General features: G+C 46.3%; 2 protein-coding genes across 2 annotated transcripts; both read left to right on the top strand.

Moving 5' to 3' along the window:
* Nucleotides 1-253: 253 nt before the first annotated feature.
* LOC110499792 (RAD50-interacting protein 1) lies at nucleotides 254-12,798 on the top strand. The gene is made up of 13 exons (XM_036956866.2): nucleotides 254-552; nucleotides 773-1,014; nucleotides 1,169-1,342; nucleotides 1,715-1,855; nucleotides 4,799-4,955; nucleotides 5,165-5,275; nucleotides 5,511-5,736; nucleotides 6,064-6,201; nucleotides 6,588-6,787; nucleotides 10,567-10,787; nucleotides 11,125-11,305; nucleotides 11,609-11,727; nucleotides 11,925-12,798. The coding sequence occupies exons 1-13, from the start codon at nucleotides 322-324 to the stop codon at nucleotides 12,142-12,144; spliced, it is 2,361 nt and encodes a 786-aa protein (XP_036812761.2). The 5' UTR covers nucleotides 254-321; the 3' UTR covers nucleotides 12,145-12,798.
* Nucleotides 12,799-13,607: 809 nt separating this feature from the next.
* On the top strand, nucleotides 13,608-17,445 carry LOC149978180 (U6 snRNA-associated Sm-like protein LSm8). Its single transcript, XM_090201123.1, has 4 exons — nucleotides 13,608-14,082; nucleotides 16,315-16,355; nucleotides 16,736-16,863; nucleotides 17,107-17,445. The coding sequence occupies exons 1-4, from the start codon at nucleotides 14,052-14,054 to the stop codon at nucleotides 17,195-17,197; spliced, it is 291 nt and encodes a 96-aa protein (XP_090057249.1). The 5' UTR covers nucleotides 13,608-14,051; the 3' UTR covers nucleotides 17,198-17,445.
* Nucleotides 17,446-17,814: the final 369 nt, after the last annotated feature.

Below are 17,814 nucleotides of genomic sequence, written 5' to 3'. Positions count from 1 at the left end.
CACTCAAACACTGAAGAGGGTCTTGTTTTGGAAACATCCTTCCTAATTCCCTTTAGTAATCACTGAAATAACACATCAACTGTAAATTGTCTAAAGCTATCACCACTCCACTTATGATATCACTGGTTACATGAACCAATGAATGGAGGATGGAAGGAAGCGTGGATTGTGTAGTAGTTGGAAATGTCCCAAGTGTTTACCCGTGACAGGTCCCGTAGTACTAACTGCCACCACTAGAGGTAGTGTATAGACGGTGACGGCTGTGTTCGGTGCTGTGTTTACATCTGCGTGCTGTTGACGTGGAAGAGACACAGAAGAAAGATGGCGGCGCCCTCTGCAGAGCAGCAAAACGGCCAAAGTGATGAATCTGATCTACAAAGCCCTATATCGACAAATTATGAAGACTCCGAAACAGAATCGGGGGAGGGAGCACTCCCCGACTACGTTGTCGAATTGATAGAGAAAGAAATCGGAGTGGATCTGAAGTCGCTGAAGAAAGTTAGCGCGCTCCTGGAGAAACTGACAGCGGAAAACAAGTTGCTGGAGGAGCAGGTAGTTAGCAAGCGCGTTGTTAACTTCATGTTGCACACTCAAATCAGCTTTCAATGCTGTATCAATTATTGCATGAAAAATAATAGAATCGTTAATAATGCGAGTATTATTCTTTCCCTTGCTAGTTAATGTAAGTAATGATCTATAGCTAACCTTTGCTAGCTAGTTTAAGGGCGTGCATTTCCCTTGCTGACAGGTCTTCCTCCACCCACCTTCTCAGGTTCTGACGGTGTCCAGTTCGGTGCCGCTGCGGGTGTCAGCAGCGCTGTCTGCTGCCGAGGAGTCCCGTGTGTCTCTGGAAGGTTTGCTCCAGCGGGAGAGGGTCCTGTCCAACACCCTGATACAGCACCTGCAGGGCGCCCAGCCCTGGGCAGACAGCCTGGGACGGACCCTGGAACAGCTGGACAACACAGAGAAACACATGAAATACCTGCAGTGTCTGTCACGCATTGAAGAACTCAGGTGAGCAACAGTATTATTATTTTCTTCTTCTTGTAGTTGGACAATATATTTGACACTATTCAAAGATAGGATCCTGATTGGAATACACACACACAAAATGGTATCCTACTGTATGTTAAGTTGTTCCGCTAACTGTCGTTCTCTCCTCCCACAGTGACAGCATCCAGCAGTGTCTGATCACCAACAGTATATGGGAGGCAGTGGTGGCGGTGGGCAGCATGGCCAGTCTAGATGTGGGCCTAAAGCAGTCTGGCTGCTCTCATCTCCAGGCCTTCCTCAGAGAGACACTATGCTTCTGGCACAAGATCATTAAGGACAGACTGGCTGGGTATGTGTGGCTGAGTGGGTCAGACAGGGCAGGCAGTGTGTTGTGTTAGCGGGCCGGGCCGGAGCAGAAGGACTGGCGATGGAGAACTCTGTGATAGTTATTAGGATCTCTGTTTAGATCAGTGGTCAGAAACCCTGGTCCTGGAGAGCAACTGGCCATGCAGGCCTTTGTTCCAGCCTGGCACTAACCCATCTAATTCAGTCTAAATGACTAGTTGACCAGGTGTATTTGTGTTGGGCCAGAACAAGTAAGACACACACGGTAGCTCTCCAGGACCGGGCTTGGTGATTCACAGTTATTATGATGATCCAAAGTCAAGCTACCTCAGACCTGAATGTGATTTTTAACTCCTCCTCCTCCTCTGTCTGGCAGTGATTTTGAGGAGTTGCTGATCCAGCTCCACTGGCCGTTCATCTCGCCTCCCACCCAGTCTCTCTCCCCCCCTGCCAACGCTCAGGAGCTCCACAGCCAGCTGGAGCTTCTGGTGGCCCAGCTCCTGTCTCTACAGACCTCGTATCCTTCACCCTAATATAGTGTTATCAGAGTCGAAGACATACACACTAGCATTATCGTCTGTTATACATTCGCTGTTATAGACACTACTAGGTTATACACACGCTGTTCTAGACACTACTAGGTTATAGACAGGACTAGGTTGTAGACAGGACTGGGTTATAGACAGGACTGGGTTGTAGACAGGACTGGGTTATAGACACTACTAGGTTATACACACTACTGGGTTATAGACAGGACTGGGTTATAGACACTACTAGGTTATAGACAGGACTGGGTTATAGACACTACTAGTTTATAGACAGGACTGGGTTATAGACACTACTAGGTTATAGACAGGACTGGGTTATACACACTACTGGGTTATAGACAGGACTGGGTTATAGACACTACTAGGTTATACATACTACTGGGTTATAGACAGGACTGGGTTATAGACAGGACTGGGTTGTAGACAGGACTGGGTTGTAGACAGGACTGGGTTATTGACAGGACTGGGTTGTAGACACTACTGGGTTATAGACAGGACTGGGTTATAGACAGGACTGGGTTATAGACACTACTAGGTTATACACACTACTAGGTTATAGACAGGACTGGGTTATAGACAGGACTGGGTTATAGACACTACTAGGTTATAGACACTACTAGGTTATAGACACTACTAGGTTATATACAGGACTGGGTTATTGACAGGACTGGGTTATAGACACTACTAGGTTATAGACACTACTAGGTTATAGAGAGGACTGGGTTATAGACAGGACTGGGTTATAATCAGGACTGGGTTATAGACAGGACTGGGTTGTAGACAGGACTGGGTTGTAGACAGGACTGGGTTACAGACAGGACTGAGTTGTAGACAGGACTGGGTTATAGACACTACTGGGTTATAGACACTACTAGGTTATAGACAGGACTGGGTTATAGACAGGACTGGGTTATAGACACTACTAGGTTATAGACAGGACTGGGTTATAGACACTACTAGGTTATAGACAGGACTGGGTTATATACAGGACTGGGTTATAGGCAGGACTGGGTTATAGACACTACTGGGTTATAGACACTACTGGGTTATAGACAGGACTGGGTTATAGACACTACTGGGTTATAGACAGGACTGGGTTATAGACACTACTAGGTTGTAGACACTACTGGGTTATAGACACTACTAGGTTATAGACACTACTAGGTTATAGACACTACTAGGTTATAGACACTACTAGGTTATAGACACTACTGGGTTATAGACACTACTGGGTTATAGACACTACTGGGTTATAGACACTACTAGGTTATAGACACTACTGGGTTATAGACACTACTAGGATATAGACAGGACTGGGTTATAGACACTACTAGGTTATAGACACTACTAGGTTATAGACACTACTAGGTTATAGACACTACTAGGTTATAGACACTACTGGGTTATAGACACTACTAGGATATAGACAGGACTGGGTTATAGACACTACTGGGTTATAGACACTACTAGGTTATAGACACTACTGGGTTATAGACACTACTAGGATATAGACAGGACTGGGTTATAGACAGGACTGGGTTATAGACAGGACTGGGTTATAGACAGGACTGGGTTATAGACAGGACTGGGTTGTAGACAGGACTGGGTTGTAGACAGGACTGGGTTATAGACAGGACTGGGTTATAGACAGGACTGGGTTATAGACAGGACTGGGTTATAGACACTACTAGGTTATAGACACTACTAGGTTATAGACACTACTAGGTTATAGACACTACTAGGTTATAGACACTACTAGATTGTAGACACTACTGGGTTATAGACACTACTGGGTTATAGACACTACTAGGTTATAGACACTACTAGATTGTAGACACTACTGGGTTATAGACACTACTAGGTTATAGACACTACTGGGTTATAGACACTACTAGGTTGTAGACACTACTAGGTTATAGACACTACTAGGTTGTAGACACTACTAGGTTATAGACACTACTGGGTTATAGACACTACTAGGTTATAGACACTACTAGGTTATAGACACTACTGGGTTATAGACACTACTAGGTTATAGACACTACTAGGTTATAGACAGGACTAGGTTATAGACACTACTAGGTTATAGACACTACTAGGTTATAGACACTACTAGATTATAGACACTACTGGGTTATAGACACTACTGGGTTATAGACACTACTAGGTTATAGACACTACTGGGTTATAGACACTACTAGGTTATAGACACTACTAGGTTATAGACACTACAAGGTTATAGACACTACTGGGTTATAGACACTACTAGGTTATAGACACTACTAGGTTATAGACAGGACTGGGTTGTAGACACTACTAGGTTATAGACACTACTAGGTTATAGACACTACTGGGTTATAGACACTCCTAGGTTATAGACACTACTAGGTTATAGACACTACTGGGTTATAGACACTCCTAGGTTATAGACACTACTGGGTTATAGACACTACTAGGTTATAGACACTACTGGGTTATAGACACTACTGGGTTATAGACACTACTAGGTTATAGACACTACTGGGTTATAGACACTACTGGGTTATAGACACTACTAGGTTATAGACACTACTAGGTTGTAGACACTACTAGGTTATAGACACTACTAGGTTGTAGACACTACTAGGTTATAGACACTACTAGGTTGTAGACACTACTAGGTTATAGACACTACTAGGTTATAGACACTACTGGGTTATAGACACTACTAGGTTATAGACACTACTAGGTTATAGACACTACTGGGTTATAGACACAGTGCATTATTTCCACTCTGCACACTTCTTCATACAGTAGCTCCATACATTCCCAGTCACAGACATCCTGTTCCCCACACACTTCCTACGATATTGACTGATGTTGATGTTGTACTGAGATGAATACCTGGCCAGTTTCTTTAACCTGTTTCTCAGTGATGATCTCATATCAGAGAAGCCAACCTCTGTGTCCCGTGTAGGGTTGCCCCCGACGACACCCCTGTCTCTTCCTGTCCAGATCATGTTGCTTCCTCTGAGCAAGAGGTTTCGATACCACTTCACTGGAAACCGTCAGACCAATTCACTCAACAAGGTTAGAGCAACACACACAGACACACACACACACACACACACACACACACACACACACACACACACACACAGAGCATGTCTCACACACACACACAAAGACACACACACACAGACACACACACAGACACACACACACACAGAGCACGTCTCAAACACACAGACAGACAGACTATGACAATAATAATAACCTCCATCTCTGTCTCCATGCAGCCTGAGTGGTTCCTGACCCAGGTCCTGATGTGGATGGGTAACAGCTCCAACTTCATGGAGGAGAAGATCCAGCCCATTCTGGACAGAAATGGAGCTAACGTCAACGCCAAGGTTAGAGGATCAGCCGCTACTTGATCATCTAGAATCCTGAGTTCATGTGCCATTGAAGTATTTGTTCACCCCCCAAGATTCAAAGCTGAAAGTCAAGTTGAGTTTCAATCGTAGCAGCTCTTGATGTTCCACAGTCATATGAGAGGATATAAGCATATATATATATATTAATATAATAAAATATAATGGGTATAGCTATTGAAGTATCTCGTGTCATCCCTCACGTCCCCACCAGGTGGAGCTGTGTCGCGGTCTACTCACCCTGGCCCAGGAGAAGCTAGCGTTGGATGCTCCACGGCTGCTCTACGACGACGCTCTCTTCTGCCACCTGGTGGACGAGATCCTGCAGTTTGAGAGGGAGCTGCGCACCACCCACTCCTACCCCAGCACCCTGCCCGGAGTGCTGCATGTACTGCTGGAGGAGGTCGTGCTGCAGAAGTGGCTCACTGTGGAGAGGAAGAGTGAGTGAGAGAGGCAGCAATGGAGCATCTCTCATCGTTCCCTACTCTTTCCCCTTGGCCCTAACCCTCCAATTTCCACAGATCTGAAGGGGCTGGATAGGTATAAGCAGTGTACTGGCAGAGCTTTCGCCATATCGCTTCTACCTTACAGATCTGCAAACATTGAAGGGTTTGGGTGAAGTGAAGGGGTAGGAAGCCATTTGGGACTGACTAAAGAGATTGATTTTATGTGGGATTTTACTTCTCTGTTAGACTCTGTTTATGTCAGTGTATGTGATTTAGTGAATGTGTGATGTGTGCTCATCCCAACTGTGTGTCTCTCTGTAGTGGCGATAGAGAAGGTGGATGCCATGCTGTCTGCTGAGGGGGCTTGGAGCTCCCAGTACAAAGACATCAGTGACATGGACGAACTCAAGGCTCCAGACTGCGCTGAGACCTTCATGACCTTACTGCTGGTCATCACTGGTAGGATTATTAACTACTTCATCACTCTCTCTCTCTCTCTCTCTCTCTGCCTCTCTCTCTGTCTCTCTCTCTCTTCATCTCTCTCTGTCTCTCTCTGCCTCTCTCTCTCTCTGCCTCTCTCTCTCTCTGCCTCTCTCTGCCTCTCTCTCTCTCGCTCTCTCTGCCTCTCTCTCTCTCTCTCGTCTCACTCTGTCTGTCTTGTTGGTTGTCACCGTTCATCCCTCTGTTTGTCGTAGAGGGACAGCCTGCTGTTGGGGCAGCCTCTGACTTACTGCACTCTATCTCTCTCCCCTTCTCTCCCTCCCTCTCTCTGCTTTCCCTTTCTCTCCCCTCCACCTCCCTCTATCCTCTCTCTCCCCCTCAATCTCTAATACTCCCCCTACCAGACCGCTACCGTGCCCTCCCCTGCCCTCGTGCCCAGCTGCGTTTCCTGGCGCTACAGAGAGAGCTGGTGGACGACTTCCGTATCCGCCTCACCCAGGTGATGAAGGAAGAGTCCCGTAACCCGCTGGGCGCTAGATACTGTGCTATTCTCAACGCTGCCAACTACATCTCCACCGTGCTGGGGGACTGGGGAGACAACGTGGTACGTGGCCCCTCGGAGTCATCACGCTGTTGCTATGCAAAACATATTGATGCAGTAGTAGCTAAGATGGGGAGAAGTCTGTCTATAATAAAGCCATACTCTGCCTTCTTAACAACATTATCAACAAGGCAGGTCCTACAGGCCCTAGTTTCTACCTTCTTAACAACACTACCAACAAGGCAGGTCCTACAGGCCCTAGTTTCTACCTTCTTAACAGCACTATCAACAAGGCAGGTCCTACAGGCCCTAGTTTCTACCTTCTTAACAACACTATCAACAAGGCAGGTCCTACAGGCCCTAGTTTTGTCGCACCTTGACTACTGTTCAGTCGTGTGGTCAGGTGCCACAAAAAAGGACTAAGGAAAATTGCAATTGGCTCAGAACAGGGCAGCACGGCTGGCCCTTGGATGTACACAGAAAGCTACTATGAATAATATGCATGTCAATCTCTCCTGGCTGAAAGTGGAGGAGAGATTGACTTCATCACTACTTTTATTTATGAGAGGTATTAACATGTTGAATGCACCAAGCTGTCTGTCTAAACTACTGGCACACAGCTCAGACACCCACCAGAGGTCTGTCTAAACTACTGGCACACAGCTCAGACACCCACCAGAGGTCTGTCTAAACTACTGGTACACAGCTCAGACACCCATACATACCCCACAAGACAAGCCACAAGAGGTCTCTTCACAGTCCCCAAGTCCAGAACAGACTATGGGAGGTACACAGTACTACATAGAGCCATGACTACATAGAGCCATGACTGTTGAATGCACCAAGCTGTCTGTCTAAACTACTGGCACACAGCTCGGACACCCATACATACCCCACAAGACAAGCCACAAGAGGTCTCTTCACAGTCCCCAAGTCCAGAACAGACTATGGGAGGTACACAGTACTACATAGAGCCATGACTACATAGAGCCATGACTGTTGAATGCACCAAGCTGTCTGTCTAAACTACTGGCACACAGCTCAGACACCCATACATACCCCACAAGACAAGCCACAAGAGGTCTCTTCACAGTCCCCAAGTCCAGAACAGACTATGGGAGGTACACAGTACTACATAGAGCCATGACTACATTGAACTCTATTCCATAGTACTACATAGAGTCATGACTACATGGAACTCTATTCCACAGTACCACATAGAGCCATGACTACATGGAACTCTATTCCACAGTACTACATAGAGCCATGACTACATTGAACTCTATTCCACAGTACTACATAGAGTCATGACTACATGGAACTCTATTCCACAGTACCACATAGAGCCATGACTACATGGAACTCTATTCCACAGTACTACATAGAGCCATGACTACATGGAACTCTATTCCACAGTACCACATAGAGCCATGACTACATGGAACTCTATTCCACAGTACCACATAGAGCCATGACTACATTGAACTCTATTCCACAGTACTACATAGAGTCATGACTACATGGAACTCTATTCCACAGTACCACATAGAGCCATGACTACATGGAACTCTATTCCACAGTACTACATAGAGCCATGACTACATGGAACTCTATTCCACAGTACCACATAGAGCCATGACTACATGGAACTCTATTCCACAGTACCACATAGAGCCATGACTACATTGAACTCTATTCCACAGTACTACATAGAGCCATGACTACATGGAACTCTATTCCACAGTACTACATAGAGCCATGACTACATGGAACTCTATTCCACAGTACCACATAGAGCCATGACTACATGGAACTCTATTCCACAGTACCACATAGAGCCATGACTACATGGAACTCTATTCCACAGTACCACATAGAGCCATGACTACATTGAACTCTATTCCACAGTACCACATAGAGCCATGACTACATGGAACTCTATTCCACAGTACCACATAGAGCCATGACTACATGGAACTCTATTCCACATCAGGTAACTGATGCAGCAGTAAAATTAGATTTAAAAAACAGATAAAAACACCTTATGGAACAGCGGGGACTGTGAAGCAACACAAACATTGGCACAGACATATACATATGATAAGATACGCACTATACACACACATGGTGGTGGTGGAGTAGGGGCCTGAGGGAACACAGTGTGTTGTGAAATCTGAATGTATTGTAATGTATTACAGTTGTATAAACTGCCTTCATTTTGCTGGACCCCAGGAAGAGTAGCTGCTGCCTTGGCAGCATCTAATGGGGATCCATAATAAACCCCAGGAAGAGTAGCTGCTGCCTTGGCAGGAACTAATGGGGTTCCATAATAAACCCCAGGAAGAGTAGCTGCTGCCTTGGCAGGAACTAATGGGGTTCCATAATAAACCCCAGGAAGAGTAGCTGCTGCCTTGGCAGGAACTAATGGGGTTCCATAATAAACCCCAGGAAGAGTAGCTGCTGTATTGGCAGGAACTAATGGGGTTCCATAATAAACCCCAGGAAGAGTAGCTGCTGTATTGGCAGGAACTAATGGGGTTCCATAATAAACCCCAGGAAGAGTAGCTGCTGTATTGGCAGGAACTAATGGGGATCCATAATAAACCCCAGGAAGAGTAGCTGCTGTATTGGCAGGAACTAATGGGGTTCCATAATAAACCCCAGGAAGAGTAGCTGCTGTATTGGCAGGAACTAATGGGGTTCCATAATAAATACAAAAATACTTCTCCACATGCTGCCTGTCTGTCAATCTGTCAGTCTGTCTGCCCACCTGTCTGTCAATCTGTCAGTCTGTCTGCCCACCTGTCTGTCAATCTGTCAGTCTGTCTGCCCACCTGTCTGTCAATCTGTCAGTCTGTCTGCCCACCTGTCTGTCAATCTGTCAGTCTGTCTGCCCACCTGTCTGTCAATCTGTCAGTCTGTCTGCCCACCTGTCTGTCAATCTGTCAGTCTGTCTGCCCACCTGTCTGTCAATCTGTCAGTCTGCCTGCCCACCTGTCTGTCAATCTGTCAGTCTGTCTGCCCACCTGTCTGTCAATCTGTCAGTCTGTCTGCCCACCTGTCTGTCAATCTGTCAGTCTGTCTGCCCACCTGTCTGTCAATCTGTCAGTCTGTCTGCCCACCTGTCTGTCAATCTGTCAGTCTGTCTGCCCACCTGTCTGTCAATCTGTCAGTCTGCCTGCCCACCTGTCTGTCAATCTGTCAGTCTGCCTGCCCACCTGTCTGTCAATCTGTCAGTCTGTCTGCCCACCTGTCTGTCAATCTGTCAGTCTGTCTGCCCACCTGTCTGTCAATCTGTCAGTCTGTCTGCCCACCTGTCTGTCAATCTGTCAGTCTGTCTGCCCACCTGTCTGTCAATCTGTCAGTCTGTCTGCCCACCTGTCTGTCAATCTGTCAGTCTGTCTGCCCGCCTGTCTGCCCACCTGTCTGTCAATCTGTCAGTCTGTCTGCCCGCCTGTCTGCCCGCCTGTCTGCCCACCTGTCTGTCAATCTGTCAGTCTGTCTGCCCACCTGTCTGTCAATCTGTCAGTCTGTCTGCCCGCCTGTCTGCCCACCTGTCTGTCAATCTGTCAGTCTGTCTGCCCGCCTGCCTGCCTGCCTGTCTGTCAATCTGTCAGTCTGTCTGCCCGCCTGTCTGCCCACCTGTCTGCATGCCTGTCTGTCAATCTGTCAGTCTGTCTGACTGTACATGTGTTGTCCGTTCAGAAGTAGTTAAGGGGACAGAAAAAGCCACATATTAACACCTTCACTCTGCTGTATGGGCCCTCCTTTTACTGCACTGCTCCAGAGGTCTTCTTCAAGGCTGTTCAATGTTCTCCTCTCTCTCCTCTGTTCTTCCTCAGTTCTTCCTGCAGCTGCAGCAGTCAGCTGTGGCCCTGGGGGAGGAGGAGCTGTTGGGGCCGCTGGGGGTCACTGAGTCCGGCCGTCTGGCCTCTCTGGAGGGGTCTCTGTTTGAGGGGCTCCTGGGGCTGCTGGAGAGGCTGAGAGGAGACATGCTGGGCAGGTTACTGGAGGCTGTCATGAGGGACGTACAGAAGAAGGCTCAGCCCTACTGCAGGGACAGGTCAGTGGAGACACTCTTCTCTTAGAGGAAGGGTTCTTTCTGTTCAATCTCGTTCCTCTCAAGATGTAGTCCTATTTTTGGAGTTTTAAACACTAGGCACCCACTGTCACCTTGCTTTGCTTGGTGTTTAGGCCCCGGCTGATTGTAAGCACTTTGTGACAAATGTCTTTGTCCTGTAACACGCCTGGACAGTAGGAATGAAATGTGATTTCTTGAAAGAATCTGGTAGAGCTCAGATCATCACCTACAGCCACCATATAACCAATTGAACAACACAATGTCGGAGTGAACAAAATGTTAAAAATGAGAATGACACTAATGTGTTTCCTTCTCCCAGGTGGTTGTCTCTGCCGTCCCAGTGTGACCAGGCCACCATGTCCCTGTCCAGTTTAGCCTGTCCTCTGATGCTCTGTCTCAGGGACCACCTGCTCCAGCTGCAGCAGATGCTGTGTCTGCCTCTCTTCCAGACGGGCTGGCAGGACCTGGCTGAGAGGCTGGACCTCTTCCTCTACCAGAATGTGAGTCACACTGCTGGCCTGCTACAAAGGGAATTAATCAGATAGTTGACTTCATTAAATATTTTAACTTTTAGTGATTTCTCAGATACTACTGTCTGGAGTGACTTAAAAGAAGGTAATTAGATTGTCCCACATCATTAGACACATCTGTTCTCAAATACATTAAAACTACATTGGCTACTGACCAATTCTAATGATAAAATACAGACGGGAGAAAATAGGATGAAGCAATAGAGAATGTTTTTTTTTGGGGGGGTAATCACATCTCTATTAACGTATGGACCTGCTACCTGTCTCCCTCAGGTGATTCTGTATAACCACTTCAACGAGGGGGGTGCAGCCCAGCTCCAGTTCGACATGACAAGGAACCTCTTCCCTCTGTTTGGACACTACTGCAAGAGGCCTGAGAACTTCTTCAAACAGTGAGTGGGCCATTACATACAATGGCAATTCTGCTGACAATATCACCTGAAAACATTGTCCACTGTACCATAATCTGTAGAAGAGACCTACAGTTTGTTTGTAGTTCCTTGGGTTATTAAATGTCCTGCACAGGGGTTGAATTCCTTGTCAAATCATTTCTAGGTAAAAAATGATTGGTCATGTCTCCCTCTCTCAGTGTGAAGGAGGCCTGCGTCATCCTGTGTCTGAATGTGGGCTCAGCTCTTCTTCTACGAGACGTCCTAAGGCAGGCTGAGGAAGACGAGGAGCAACCAGGGATACCGGACGGCAAGCAGCCCAGCCCTACGTCAGCCCTCAACGAGCTGGGGGTCTACCGCCTGGCCCCCTGCGACGTCCTCATCCTGCTCAACCTCAGGGCCTCCTGGCCGGGAAAGTGAGGGGAGATGGGAGGAAGAACAGTAGCCTGGTCCCAGATGTGTTTTTGACAACTCCTATGGTGATGCCGATTGGCCGTAGGAGTTGAGCAAGGCAGCACTAACAGATCTGTGACCAGGCTAGGAAGGGCTTCAGCTGGCAAAGAACAACCACTACCAATGAACTACACCGTATCCCAGAAACCTGGAATAGACCGCTGTCATTCCTGAAAACTCCTGTCCTATCCCGTTTAATCCCAGTGTTGTTTACTTTGCCGATCCTCTGTCTAGAAGCTCAGTGTTCCATATCAACTCACCACTCCTGGTCTAAACGCAGGGGAGAGCCCTCGACTGGAGCCTGAAGGATGTGTTTATATGAACTGCTCATGTAGATGACATTATTTGTCTATTGACTGACAGCACAGACTTCTGTCTTCTTGTGGAGGAGATCTAGTAGTACCACATGGTGTGGACGGGTATATCAGGAGGTCCCCCTCTCTCACTTCCTGACAGGGACTGTTGTCTTTAGCCACACGAGATATAGGAGACCTTAACACTGCTGTTTTAAGCAGTCCAGTGCATTTGATAACAACAACAGCCCTGTCTGTCACATTACCTTATTTAATGTCATATACATTTGTAAAGAAGTGAGAAATAAAAACGTTTAAATCACGAAAATGTTATTTATGTCAGTAAACTGCCGTTTTGACAACCAATCATGTACGTTCATGCTAATGTATTTCAGAGTGAAAGATTCTCCAAGTCACTCCAGTGAGCCAAGTGGGTCTCAGCAGCCTGCCCAGGTTCAGTATGGGTCTCAGCAGCCTGCCCAGGTGCAGTATGGGTCTCAGCAGCCTGCCCAGGTGCAGTATGGGTCTCAGCAGCCTGCCCAGGTGCAGTATGGGTCTCAGCAGCCTGCCCAGGTGCAGTATGGGTCTCAGCAGCCTGCCCAGGTGCAGTATGCCATAGAAACAGAAGCAGTGTTGGAGACACTGAGGTATAATGAGCGCTAGAGACTGCATCCATATGTCTGACTGTTTAAGGTAATCTACTGACATTCTTCATGACCAGGTTTTATCCGGTTTATACAGACCAACATCACATGTGCACTAACACTCAATGTGCAAAGGGAGTAGCGATGACGTCATGCCAAAACAGCAGACATTGGATGAATATTAACATGTTAATGGACTTGTTTGATATTGCTGGTGACCGCTGACTAACTGATCTACAAATCACCTTGTATCATAAATAACGACTCATTATTTGTAGATCAGTCAGTCACAATTGACCAATGATACATCACGTTGATGCTCTCCAACAGGACAACTGTCTTCAACTGTGAGCACTGGGGGAAAATAATTCAAATAATGAAATGGCTGTTTTATGCACAAAGGTTATGACTAAAGTGTCTTATTAGGAATTTTCTAATCTTACTTTTTTCTATGTGGGCGTCTATGGAAATTGGCTTTCTATGGCCGGGTGTCAGTTAAACTGCAGTACCGAAGCAAAACTGTAGGAGCAGTTGAAACCATGCTTCAAGACCAGAACCCTGGTCCCTTTGGTTGGAGAACATCAAATCCATGATGCATTGTGGGTAAATGGTGACTGACTGATCTTCAAATAATAATCAGTAATTAATTATGATCCAAGGTCGAACAAGCCTATTATCTCTAGAAAGGGCGGTCTGGTAAACTCATGGATCGGTAAGGCGACACCACTGAGGTATAAAGAACGGCGCGACACTCATTTTCTGTGGATTCGGCGCCATCTTCTGGACACCAAAATCATTAGTGGGTCTGCAATCATCTAGTCTGGTCTGATGCTGTTTCCGGTTTGTGCCTGCACGCCGATTTTGTGATCTACGGTGGAGCTACGTTTGTGTTTTCCAAAGAAACCCGGCGGATTTGAACGAGTCTTTTGTTGTCACCATGTCGACTGCCCTCGAGAGCTACATCAACCGTATCCTTTGAACTAAAGTCATCCTGGGACAGTCACTGAATGGGACTTTTGCTGATGAATCGTGTGATTATTGATGCGTGGGTGCTTTGGCCTGCTAGATTGAGCTTTGCTAGCAATAGCATCGCATATGACTTTTTAGTAGAATGACATGTAACTGTGCGCTAGTTAGATAAAATATAATACAAATGATTTTGGAAGCCAAACATGGGTACATGTTCATCCAAATGTGTTATTTAAGCAATAAGGGCCGAGGAGGTGTGGTATATGGCCAATATACCACGGCTATGGGCTGATCTTTAGGACGACTCAAAGCTGAGTGCCTGAATCCAGCCCTTAGCTGTGGTATATTGGCCATATACCACAAACCCCCGAGGTGCCTTATTGCTATTATAAACTGTTTACAAATGTATTTTTACTGTTCTAATTACATGTTTTGTCATACCTGTGGTATACTGTCTGATATACAACGGCTTTCTGCCAATCAGCATTCAGGGCTTGAACCACCAATTTTATAATAGCAAGCTAACTATGGATTTGTCGTGCAAGCTCAACAGTGTTGCTGCATGTGCAGCTTCTCATGAAATAGCAGCCTGGTCTCATATGCCTCGATTGGGCGTCAGGTAGCCTAGTGGTTAGAGCGTTGGACTAGAGAGGTTTCAAGATCAAATCCCCGAGCTGACAATGTTCAAATCTGTAGTTCTGCCCCTGAACAAGGCAGTTAACCCACTGTTCCTAGGCCTTCTGAAAATAAGAATTTGCGCTTAACTGCCTTGCCTAGTTCAATAAAAATGCTCAATGGGTGACATGTCTGAGAATGTAGGCCATTTTCAGCTTCCAGGAATTGTGTACAGGTCCTTGTGACTAAAACAAGATGAATGGCACGCCAATGGGCCTCAGGATTTTGTCACGGTATCTCTATGCATTCAAATTGCCATCGATAAAATGCAGTTGTGTTCGTTGGCCGTAGCTTATGCCTACCCATACCATAACCCCACCGCCACCATGGGGCCCTCTGTTCACAACGTTGACATCAGCAAACCACTCACCGACACAACGCCATACACATGGTCTGTGATTAGAAGTACTGCCAAATTCTCTAAAATGACATTATGGTAGAGAAATGAACATTAAATTCTCTGGCAACAGCCCTGGTGGACATTCCTGCAGTCAGCATGCCAATTGCACACTCCCTCAAAACTTGAGAAATCTGTGGCATTGTTGTGACAAAATTGCACATTTTGGTGACCTTTTAGGGGCACCTGTGTAATGATCGTGCTGTTTAATCAGCTTCTTGATATGCCTATCCTGTAAAGTGGATGGATTATCTTGACAAAAGAGAAATGCTCACTAAGAGGGATGTCAACAAATTTGTGCACAACATTTGAAGGAAATAAGCTTTTTGTGTGTATGGAACATTTCTGGGATATTTTATTTCAGCTCGTAAAACATGGGACCAACACGTTTTTGTTCAGCGTATGTACCACTGCAACACAATGTTGCAAGGCAAGCGCAGCGTTTCTTTGGAAATGAATGCACCAAAACGCATTGACGCTGTGGGTCTGATCGAGGTGAGACTAGACGTAATATAGTAAACGTAAATCCTGGGCACTCAAATGAGTATATATGTTAGGGTTAGTATGGTTACATAAGAGAGAATGAGTAGAAAGTAAAGCAGGGTGGTTGGGCGTGTAACGCCAACGTCTAGCAACACAAAAGCTGTAAGAATCTCATCACGGACAACAGCATTTTAGTTGGAAACTTTGCAACTACATACTATTTGTTTAGCTAATTTGCATGTTAGCTAACCTTAACCCCAAGCCTAGCTAGCTAATGTTAGCAACAACAAATTGGAATTAGTATTGTATCATACTTTTTTAAATATTAATTTGACCTTTATTTAACTAGGCAAGTCAGTTAAGAACAAATTCTTATTTTCAATGATGGCCTAGGAACAGTGGGTTAACTAATGTTTGGGGGCAGAACGAGAGATATGAACCTTGTCAGCTCGGGGATTCGATCTTGCAACCTTTTGGCTACTAGTCCAACACTAACCACTAGGCTACCTGCCACCCATGGATGGATGAAGGACATCCACAAGTGAATACATACCATACGAAATGTAACTTATACAAATGATGAGTGTCACGGATTTACATTTACTATGTTACGTCTACCCCTGAGACCAGGTTGGAAATAGTGTCCCAAATGTTTTCCTTAGCTGCTGTGTTTCAGGTACAGTGGCCATCGTTACATCTGACGGACGGATGATAGTGGTATGTCTCTAGCTACTTCACTGCCGTACTTTACTCCAGATCTGTGCGTCTGAATGGTTTTGACTGGACCATAAACCTGATTTTGTGCGTGTACTGTTTTGATTGGACCATTGATCTGACTGTGCGTGTACTGTTTTGATTGGACCGCTGATCTGATTGTGCGTGTAGTGTTTTGATTGGACCGTTGATTTCACTGTGCGTGTACTGTTTTGATTGGACGGTTGATCTGATTGTGCGTGTACTGTTTTGATTGGACTGTTGATCGGATTGTGCGTGTACTGTTTTGATTGGACCGTTGATCTGTGTGTACTGTCTTGATTGGACCGTTGATCTGTGTGTACTGTTTTGATTGGACTGTTGATCTGACTGTGTGTGTTCAGGGTACCCTGAAGGGCTTTGACCAGACCATCAACCTGATTCTGGATGAGAGTCATGAGCGTGTGTTCAGTTCCTCTCAGGGCGTGGAGCAGGTGGTCCTGGGACTATACATCGTCAGAGGAGACAACGTGTAAGTATCATGTCGACCTCTGGCGGAACTCTCACCTTTCACCCAAACAACCCCTTATGACCTCTCCCTCTCACTGCGCCCGTTCACTCCCCATCAAGGACTTGGATTGGTGAAGAGACTGAGTGTCGACAACATTTCTGAAACCGTGAGGGGAATGAACACTTTAACTGGCCACTTTGGGGGGGGTCAGACTTCAACACACAGTAGTACACCCAGGCCCAACTGCTCTCCTCTATTTTGCAGAGCTGTGATTGGGGAGATTGATGAGGACACAGATTCTTCGCTGGACCTGGGGAACATCCGCGCTGAACCCCTTAACTCTATAGTCCACTGACCTCTCACCCTGACCCCTCAACTCGGATGTGCTGACCCCTACACCTGAGTGATTGTGTGTGAGAGAGAGTGTGAAAGAGAAAGCTAGAAATAGAGTAGTGTTTCAATTTTCACCACCTACTCAGCAATAGCTGATGTCCCTGTCTGTAGAGCACAGTTTATCTCCCCCGTGAAGGACCCAGGGGACTAATAATAGGATGTTGATGAATGTGGTGATATTTTTTAATAAAGTGTTTCGTTTAACATGAAGTGTGTGTTGTTACTCCACAACAACCGTGTGAGTAAAGGGCTATAATAAACGGGGTGGATCGAGCCCTGAATGCTGATTGGCTGACAGCCGTGGTATATCAGACCATATACCATGGGTATGACAAAACAATTATTTTTACTACTACGTCCCCCTCGAGCACATATACCACACCCCCTCGAGCACATATACCACACCCCCCGTGCACATATACCACACCCCCTCGTGCACATATATCACACCCCCTCGAGCACATATACCACACCCCCCCGTGCACATATACCACACCCCCCTGTGCACATACCACACCCCCTCGAGCACATATACCACACCCCCCCGTGCACATATACCACACCCCCCGTGCACATATA

This window comes from Oncorhynchus mykiss, chromosome 15, assembly GCF_057628025.1.
Source record: "Oncorhynchus mykiss isolate SJ-2025 chromosome 15, ASM5762802v1, whole genome shotgun sequence".
Taxonomy (NCBI): domain Eukaryota; kingdom Metazoa; phylum Chordata; class Actinopteri; order Salmoniformes; family Salmonidae; genus Oncorhynchus; species Oncorhynchus mykiss.
Note: the sequence above shows the minus strand (reverse complement) of the source record. Positions and strands in the feature narration are given on the sequence as shown.

Bases quoted from the DNA above. Each gene is read 5' to 3' on its own strand.
- LOC110499792 (XM_036956866.2), top strand. From the start codon at position 322: ATGGCGGCGCCCTCTGCAGAGCAGCAAAACGGCCAAAGTGATGAATCT. The intron at 1,856-4,798 runs GTATCCTTCACC...CCTGTTTCTCAG, and splicing joins CTCCTGTCTCTACAGACCTC to TGATGATCTCATATCAGAGA. The intron at 4,956-5,164 runs GTTAGAGCAACA...GTCTCCATGCAG, and splicing joins AGACCAATTCACTCAACAAG to CCTGAGTGGTTCCTGACCCA.
- LOC149978180 (XM_090201123.1), top strand. From the start codon at position 14,052: ATGTCGACTGCCCTCGAGAGCTACATCAACC. The intron at 14,083-16,314 runs GTATCCTTTGAA...GCTGTGTTTCAG, and splicing joins CCTCGAGAGCTACATCAACC to GTACAGTGGCCATCGTTACA. The intron at 16,864-17,106 runs GTAAGTATCATG...TCTATTTTGCAG, and splicing joins ATCGTCAGAGGAGACAACGT to AGCTGTGATTGGGGAGATTG.